General features: G+C 43.7%; 1 protein-coding gene across 1 annotated transcript; it reads left to right on the top strand.

Annotated features, from left to right (window-relative positions):
• Positions 1-829: 829 nt before the first annotated feature.
• On the top strand, positions 830-9,493 carry LOC306706033 (uncharacterized protein; the record flags this gene model as incomplete). The annotated part of the gene is made up of 4 exons (XM_079172944.1): positions 830-1,501; positions 3,392-3,551; positions 3,951-7,571; positions 7,704-9,493. 4 exons carry the CDS (start codon positions 830-832, stop codon positions 9,491-9,493), a joined length of 6,243 nt encoding a protein of 2,080 aa, XP_079029070.1.
• Positions 9,494-9,915: the final 422 nt, after the last annotated feature.

The raw sequence follows: 9,915 nt of genomic DNA, 5'->3' as shown, positions 1-9,915 counted from the left end.
ATGTGTGTGCTCATGTGGGTTTTCCATTTTGAGATGATGATGGAAAAATCTTACAAAACGCTCACCATCTCTCATCAGTGTTCAACTGGATCTTGGCATTTTCGTCAACATTGTTTTGAAAAATCACTACATTTGGAAACACGACTCCCTCCAAAGAAATATAGAATGATTGTTAAGAGTTTAGCACTGTATTTGGGCAGGCTTTCTCCGGCCCCTTTTGTGAGATGTATAGCACCATGTCCCACACCAGTAGAGAAGCATTTATTATTACATAAGTTGGCATGCATTTTTATGTTGCCAAGAAGCAGTATCAATGTAAAAGGGCTTCACAACCAACACCTGAACACAGCAGAATTAGAAGAAAATAAGAACATACAGGCGGCTCTGTAGAGACAGACACCGGCACACACTTCTAGTGGGTCATATTGAGGGAGATTACTTTTGTATGAGACTATACATTGTTTTTTAAGAAAAATCCTGCTTAATATACCGAAGGACTAATACTCATTTGTGTATGTAGGTAATGTTTGATAGTGTTTTAAAGTGCTGCATTTTAAGGAAAAGCTGAAATTGCACAATAGAACACATGTTGACTTTGTCAAATCAGAGAGAACATTGAGTAATGTACAAACTTGACTAGATTTAAGTCATGCATGGTTGTCGTTTACTATGTACACATGCTCAAGGCTCCAAAATCTGCATGATACTCAAAACCTTTGGTGAGGTATCACTCCTTAAACGAAATTTAGGATCATTTGATGATGACTGCAGTAACAAATGATGAACTTTCTCCGTGTCTTTGCTTTCTTTCTAGCCACCACCACAAAAGATGAGCAACACACCCGTCCAGGAGCCACCTGCCGAGGAATTGTCCTCAGGCAGTGGGCAGACATTACCCTCCCGACCCCTACAGCCGACCTCTGATCCCTCCGCTTCTAAAAGAGTATGTTTCTACAAAAGCGGAGACTATACGTTCAGTGGACATCGCATGGTCATCAATGCCCGCACCTTCAAGACATTTGACGCTCTACTGGATGCTCTGGCCAAGAAAGTGCCTCTGGCATTTGGAGTGAGGACCATCACCACACCTCGCGGGACCAACCTGGTCAAGGCTTTAGATGACTTACACGATGGCGGATCGTATGTGTGTTCTGATCACAAACGGGTGAAGCCATTAAACCTGGATGAGGTGAACCGACGGCAGGTACCGTGGAATGCCACCGGACTCCTCAGCGCAGGGCGACGTAGACGACAAAGAGTCCAGTTTGGTCCGTTTGGCAGAAGGAACGAAGTCATCACCAGCAGGCCGGCAAAGATCACTGAGAGGGTGGCAGTACGGACACCAAAGAGGCTTGTGGTCATCAGGAATAGGGATCCCACTGTTAAACGCACAATTGTGCTCCAGAGAAGAACAGCACCAACATTTGATGCTTTACTGGATTACCTCTCCCAGATCCTGCAGTTCCCAGTGCTGAAACTCTTTTCTACGGATGGCAGAAGAGTAAGTACTTGGGAAAATTAAAAAATGCTGATTCAGAGCAACTCCTAAAAACTCCTTTGTAAAATTGGTGTAGTTTTATCTGGTCTATAAGACGTTTTAATGGGTCAAATTGCTTAAATATAGTTTGTAATTTTGTAAAATATACTATTAATTGATATTACCTCTCTCATATCTGTCAGTTCAACATAAAGCTGCCGCCAGCAGTCCGTTAGCTTAGCTTAGCATAAAGACTAGAAACAGGCAACCAGTGGAGAACCCAGGAGGTCACTGCCCGATAACAAATACTCCTGCACCACCTGCTGTTACTACAAACAAATTCAATTTTACACTCTGTTTTTGTTTTTTGTCGAGGGAGAAACGAAACAAATGAATTTGACATTGACAATATTGTTTGTAAATGTGAACAAAATCTTTGCCAGCTGAAATTCAAACACACACGTTCTAATATGATTTTTACTCTGCTAGCTACCTGACGGCTAACAGCGTTGTATATGATGGGTGGGGTTAGCTAGTAACCCTAAATCACATTTGAATCAATATTATTTATGCAACCACCTCCGGGTTTAAGATGAGTCGCCAAACATCTTTTTACAGGAAACCACACAGATTTTGATACAAAATAAACAACTCAAAATGTGATGATTGTCTGACATATGTAGCGAAGAGATAAATGACCAAATAACACAAGGTCAGAATTTGGACAATATATATTTCATTTCACTTTGAGTATTTAACTTGGAAATGTTTTTGTGACTTCAAGTAGCGCCATGCCGATTGAATCCATGGCACCTCTGTTGTTGTCTTTGAATATACTTTCTATTTAAGGATACTTAAGACCATACAAGTGTGACGCAAAAGGTATGTCTGTGTTACACAAATAGGATAGTCTTATAGTCTGAAAGGCTGCAGGCTAAAAGATACAACAATCCACTTACTCTCTAGCTCCAGAGCTTTCTACTGACACGGTCAGTTTCCTCAGTTATCATGGAACTGTTCAAACTTTCCATTATTCTGGTTAAAAGTTGAGTTTGACAGTTCTTGACAAAACAATCTTTGCTAAAGGTCCACTTACTCACTTGTCCCAGAGCTTTCACTCTTGTTTTCAGTCTTTAAGTCTATGAAAGCATCAAGATTTGGATGCCATCAAGAATTGTTATGGTTGTATAATCATTGCATGTCTGATTGAGCTTTTATTGAACAAATAAATAGTGTGTGATACTATATTCATGTGCACAAAACCTTCCAAATATAATATATAAACTGTAGTTTATATTTCAGGAATTAGGAATCAAGGCTTTAATCCTGTTACTTTCCTCATTTTAAGTATTCCAAGTGCTAAGAGGGGCTATCAAAACCTCTACCTCCTAGTGAGTTATCGCTCCGTAATCCCTCTTTCCATGTGTCCTTTAACAACAGGATCAGACTTCCTGTTTGTTTCTTATGTAAGATCCCCACTCGCTTTTTCATCTCAGCAGCTTTTCTTACTGGGGTCCACACAGATAACATGGTGACAACACAGGAACACACATTCACACACTATTCTATGTAGACACACTATAATTCTTCAGCATCTAGATATTATAAAGTATTTGATACTTGACCATATAAGTCATTGTAATATGCTTTATAATGTGCTATGATTATTGTTAGAAAGCATATTGAACATTTATGAGTACTTATAACTATAGTTATACAGCGCTATGAACATAATGCATTATAAGTATGTTTATAATTAATTACAGACACAGTATTACTATTACATACATAGACAGTGTTCCCAGTTTCTCCTCAGTTTACATGTATCTAGGAGTGCAATACATAGTGAACGCATGTATGCAACCAATGTAAAGTGCCTGGGTGTAATGAAAATGGTTTCCACTCCTCTTTTAGATCGATGGTCTTGCAGGACTTATCCTGTGCACTGGAGTTGTCGTGGCAGCAGGCAACGAGCCATTCAGATTAGGAAACTACAGTTTTCACGGATCGAGCCAGATGGCACAAGTAATGTACGTGGATACTGTGGAACCACCTGTGTTGCAGCCCAGAACCGGTAAGTTGTAGTCAGTACTGTTAATTGACATCTTAATGTAGAACGTCCATGTGGTCCTCTTATTATGAAGAACGGCATAGACAGTATTTGCAAATGTAAGGACCACAAAAAAAGAATGAAAACTTTACAGATGAACATTTTCACTGAATAGATACATATATTTTGTTGGCGTTTATATTTCTTTATGGTATCTAGTGATATTATTTCTAGTGGTATCTAGCTGTTGCAGATCATTTTGGTTTAATCTGTCCTGGTTTTAAAGATATTTATCACTAAGTTTTCCTGCCTCGACCTAAATACAATGCAATCAACTCCATGATGCTTCTATGATGTTCTTACATACGATTTTATTTTCTCTTTATCTCTCCTCCTCTCTTTCACAAACACTTCCAACCAAAGAGAACAACAAATCTTTGTCGAGTGGAAGAGGCTCAAGGAATTTCTCCTTATCATCAGAGAGATATATTGTCAACCAGATAAACGAGTCTAGAAATGGAAGCACGGACAGCCACCTGCATCACCACAGCAGATCATTTGAAACAGAGGTCGACCATCGTCACGCATCCTTGGACACGTGTGGGACCGAGAGGGTAGACAATGAGCATCATGCGTCCATTGTACCTCAGGACGATGACATTGAAAAGTCTTTCCGTGTGAATCAAGACGGCAGCATGACCGTGGAGATGAAAGTTCGTCTGACCATTAAAGAGGAGGAGATGCTCCACTGGACCACCACACTCAGCCGCTCCAGCCTTAGCAAGGGGACAGTTTGTGCCTCGATTCCTGAGTCAGGCAACAGCTCACCTGACTCAAACAACGCCATTGCCAAAAACTCTTCTAGCGCCAGTGAGGATGAGACGAGAGAGGAGAACCATCTCGCTGGACATGGAAAGGGTGTGGGCTTTCAGGACACATCCATGGCTTTGGGAAAATCAAAAACTGGTTTCAAACGCACACCTACACCAGGCCCTCGCCATGTTACGAAGAAGGCGTCTGTTGAGAGTGTGAAGACGGTGACAGAGTCAGGGGTTCAAGAGAGCACCCTGGGACATTATTCCTACATGGAGAGGACGTCTGATGGTGAGCAGACTGAGGGATACTGCATTGTCAGACACAGCAGCAGCAGCAACAGGCCGATCCCCAAACCTAGGAAAACGGCGTCTGCAGGGGCGAGCAACAAAGACTCCAACTCCTCCACCAGGTCGTCAGGAGTAGCTGAGGTTCTTCAGATAGAGAATAACGGGATGGAGGTGACAGAAAGTGTAATGCATATTTATGAGAGTCAAGGCTGCTACGACAACTATTTTGCAAATGAGGAATACAGCGCGGACAGTGTACCCCAGCATGGTTCCACTCCAGCGCCAGAAAGCAAACCGTCCACTGAATCAGAGCAGTGTTCATCCAGGAATGATTGTGATATAGATGTTAGCTGGCAGCCACCCACTACTCACTCACAACAAAGACAGAAAGAGGAGATGCTGTCATTGTCATCAGAGCCAGTAACTCCAACGTATGAGATTACAGCAACAAACTCCCAAATACAGGAGACAGCAAAAAAAGACCAAACTGCTAAAAGTGAGACGAAGAAAAAGACAATTAAACCAGCTCGGAATAAGGAGGGTTTAAGTTCAACGAGCAGCTCAGATAAAAAGCAAAAACAAAGCATAGTTAGCCCCCCGAAAAATAGCAAACCTTCATCTACAGACAAGCTCAGCAGCAATGCCAGTGTGGGAAAAAAGACTTTAAGTTCATCGGAAAGTGCTAAAAGTGGTCAAAAGAGTAGAGGAGCAGAAAAGCCTCAAATTAAGAAAGAGATTAAGGATGAAAAGATGCCCAGGAAAGAGCAAGCCTTATTAAATGTGAGAAGGACCCCACCTCAGAGACTAAACATGAGTAAACCAGCTGCTAAAGATAATGGCCATAATGTAAACACTCCAACTGGGAGGCCTCAAATGAAGAAGAACCTGTCAGACATTTTACAACCCAAGAAATCCCTCTTGCCAGGCAAAAAGACAATTAGCAAGCCCAAATCCATGACTGAAAGCAGAATACCATCACCGAAAAGGTCTTTAGAGTTAAGTGAGAGTTCGATGCCTTCTCTCAATCCTTCCCCCTCCGAAATCCACCAATATGTTGAGAACTGGTTGGAGAAAGTCAGCCCAGACCCAGTGCCACACACTGAGGAGGCCATCGCAGATAAATCACAGCCTCCAACAAAGGTTGTGTTTAAGCTCGGCGATGATTCCGAATCAGATGAAAAGAGTGAATGCCAGACTCATCCAGACAAGGGCTACCTATCTCCCGGTGATGCTATAAAGAAATCAGCTTCAGTAGCTGATTGTCGTGAAGCTACAGCTTCGCTGCACAATGAACAATACGTGAAAGGTTTTTGTGTTTCAATGCCGAGTGTCAGAGTCGATCCTGTGCAACAGGAAGACAGACTGAGGCCACACAAATCTGCAGAGGCCATTGGTCCGGCTGACAGTGGATCGTCTTCATCTACAGCCAACCTTTTGTATCCAAAAGCAAATACAAAACATGTCCTGCATGAACTGTATTCATCTATTCACTGTATCAGAAGTGCATGTGAAGCCAACACAACATCCAACCTCGAGAAGTCCAACAGCCTTCCTGATTTCTCCACACAAGTGGCGTCAGTGTTCGGCTCGTCGTGTAAAGCCTTCGTGTCATTCTTGTCGGTGATGACTCTGCGAGATAACCTAACCAGATCTGCGCTGGAAAACGACAACGAATCCGAGGCCATGCTGATGATGGAATCCCTGCAGAAAATTTCTGCCATCGAGGACGAGGAAGAGCTGAGGGCAAGTTTGACGGATCTGCAGAGCAGAGCATCTTCCCAGTTCAGAGAACGCTGGAGGGATTTCCAGAATCTGAGAGAAAGGCTCGAAAGTGAGCCGCTGTCCCCCAAATTTTCAGATACAGAATTTGCCCTGGATGTTCTCTCTGAAGGAGGCGATGCATTCGAGAATATTGAAGAGCTGATGGATGAGCTGAATATGCCGCAAGACCTCAGAGCAGAGATTTCTTCAACGGTCCAACAAGCTAAAAGTTTTTACCCTGTAGAGGAGAGCACTTTTGTAGAAACCGAAAGAAACCAGTCGGACTCAGAGGACGATGTGGAACAATTTGTTGAAGAATGTAACAATGAAACAAAACAATCACCGGAGCTTATTAATACCTCCATAGCTGAGGACATTACTCAGACCAAACCGGGTAATGATAATGGAGAGATAGATAAATCAGAGAAAATGCAATCTGTGTATTCTGAGTCAGACCAGCAACCTGATAAAGAACCAGAAATATCCCAGACAGACAGAGATGAGACCTCAACAGACAAAGAACATGACAAGGAAGAAGAGGAACAAGTCGACGAAGTTAGGGAGGTGGAGAATGACAGAGAGGATGGACATACAAAAGAGATAGATGGTGATGGTGAAGAAACTGAAAAGGGAGAAAGGGAGGAAGAGGCAGAAGACGGAGCAGTGACAGAAGTGGATGACAAGGAATCGCAGGAGGAATGGGAAGCAGAAAAAGGAAGTGTAGAGGACGAAGACTCTGTCCAAGAAGTGGAGGAAGGAACAGAGGAAGAGATGACAGTGGATGAGGAGGAAGATGGGGAGAAACTAGAAGAAGCAGAGGAGGTGTTAATGGATGAAGAAGTTAAAGAAGCAAGAGAGGATGTTTGTGTTGAGACAGATGAGACAGATGAGAGAGAGGGTGATGAGGAGACTGAGGAAGGGGAGGATGAGGCTGATGAGGGGGAAAAGAGTGAGGAGGAGGAGAGGCAAGGGGACGAGACTGAAGAAGAGGCAGGTGAGGTTATTGAGGAATCCGATGAAGGAGAGGAAGAAGAAAATATAATTGAAGAATTGAAGGAGGACGAATTGGACGAAGCAGATGAGTTTATTAAGGAGACAGATGAAGGAAAGGAAGTAGGGAATACTAAAGAAGTGGACGAGGAAGAAGCAGATGAGGCTATGGGGGAGACAGATGGAGAGGGTGTAGGAAATATTATTGAGGAAGCAGAGGAGGAGGAGGAGGAGGAGGAGGAGGAGGAGGAGGAGGAAGAGGAAGAGGAAGAAGAAGCAGGACAGGAGGAGGACACAGATGCAGTTACTGAGACACATGTAGAGCGGGAGGTTATTGAGGAGGAAGATGAGGAAGAGGAAAAAACAGAGGTGGCAAGTGAGGAAAACGATGAGGAGGAAGAAGAGAGAGAACAAGAGGTGGTGGAGGATGGTGAGGATATAAATACAGAAGATCAGGTGGTTACAGATGAGGAAGATGAAGGAGAGGAAACTGACAAGAATATGGAAGAGGAAGATAAGTGTGATGAGAGTGAGGAGAGCAGGAAAGAGCCGGAGGAAACAATAGATAGTCTTGAGGAAGAATCAGTAGGAGAGAAAGAGGTTGTAGAGAAAATTGAAGAAAATGTGAAAGCACGGCAAATGTTAGATGACAAGGAGAGGGAAGATGATGAAGAAAATGAAAATAATGAGTTAAATGAGGGGTTAGACGAGACGGAAGAGCAAGAATCAAAGGACGAGGGAGAGGAAGAAAATGCCTCTGAAGATGCCGTCAGTATTGCCGGTGGTACGGTTTGTAAGGCCTCGTATTTGCAGCAACAGAGCAGCTGTGACGAAGCAAACGCAAAGGTAGCAGAACACAACACTGAATCACCAACCAAATATTCCTCTGACTGTCAGTGTGAGGACGATAAAGGCAATGGGACCGACACTGTAAATGAATTTGAAACAGACGACGGAGGGGGGCCTCACGAGGAAGGAAGCGGCACTCTACAACACCCTGTGGAAATATCACAGGAGTTACTTGACTTTGTTAACTCTGCCCTGCAGTCCTCTTCACTCATATTCACGTACGACGCTCGGGGGAACGTCAGGATAGAGCCAGATAGCGCCCGGGTCACACAAAATAAACAATCTGTCATTCCAAAACGTAGAAAGGATAATTCTTACGGTTTGAAGCGCCTCCCGAGCCCGAACACCTCAGGTTTGTCCGATTACAGGCCAGAGACGTCGGAGAGTGGTGGATATAAAACTCAGGAGTCTGTAGATATTGTCTCAGAGAGCGGAGAAGAGGCTGACATCCCTATCGGGAGAACAAATGTGGAGCGAGCCGACTCCAAACCGTCGGATGCAAGCAATGCGGAAGTCTTGCAAAATTCCCGCCTAAAATGTGGAGGGAGTTTTTCTTCTCACGACTCGGGCACTAAAGCCTCAAAGGAGGATCTGTCTTACTTCAGTGCCGCTAGCTCACAAAAGGCAGACACCGATCCTGCCACAGAGGCCACACAGTGCATTTCTTGCACCCCGGAAAAAGGCTCACCTGATGGGGTACTAATCGACCAAGGTAGATGGCTGCTCAAGGAGAATCACCTCATCAGAAAATCTCCTCCAGTCTCCCTGGGAATGTACGATCAGTTAGATAACACATCTGTAGATACATGTCAGGAGAACAATAGCGAGGATTCCCTGTCTCATTGCAACGCCCAGCACAACCCTCTCGAGGCCATATCCTCATCAGAGCTTGAGGAGATGGCGAAGCCTCAAACTCCAAAGTGCACCTACTATAACATGCCACACGGGAGCGATTCAGACCCCTTTTTGGATGATTCCAGTGTCAAAAGTGGGAAAAGGGATGCAAGCAGTGTCAAAGGGAGAGGCTTCAGGGTGTCACCTACAATTGATACTTCCAGAACCTGGGCAAATACAAATGGTAGTCTGTCTTCCTTTGCATCAGTTGAGTTTAAATTATCAGACAGAAAAGTGCATCCTGAGGGGGAGTCCTCAGCTGTGACAAGGGCAAGATGGACACCTAGTGGAGGACGGGGTGTCCTGCAAGCACAAGACTCTCGCGATACGCTCCAAGTGAGATGTGGCCAATACTGTCCCATACTATAAAAGCAGGGCATGTGTTTCCCGCAAATATGCACACGTGCTGGTCCTGCATGTGCTTTTAGTCTTGTCTGTGGTTATTTTGTTGTAATGCAGCTAAAATGTGTTGTGTTTCGTCACATACATCATGAACAAAAAACATTTCTTGCAGCACCAGACCAGACGTGTGGTGATTGAAGAGAGTTGTGCCTCTTATTTCTGCTTGAATCTGATCACAAATGGACAAATACACACATTAACTTGCTGTCTGTTTGATGGTGGCTGTCTGAGGAGACCCATCGCGAGATAAAGTCAAAAATGGAATATAACAGTATTCACAGATAAGAACAACTTTTTGGTGACTGATTTAATGCTCCTGACTGCAGATCACTGTATTATAAAGTAGTACATCAGCGAAATGACTGCCAAGGAAAGATTTTATTGCTTGT

The sequence above is a fragment of the Pholis gunnellus genome (genome assembly GCF_910591455.1).
Source record: "Pholis gunnellus genome assembly, chromosome: 14".
NCBI lineage: Eukaryota > Metazoa > Chordata > Actinopteri > Perciformes > Pholidae > Pholis > Pholis gunnellus.
The sequence above is the reverse complement of the archived record's forward strand: the minus strand, read 5'-3'. Positions and strand labels throughout refer to the sequence as shown.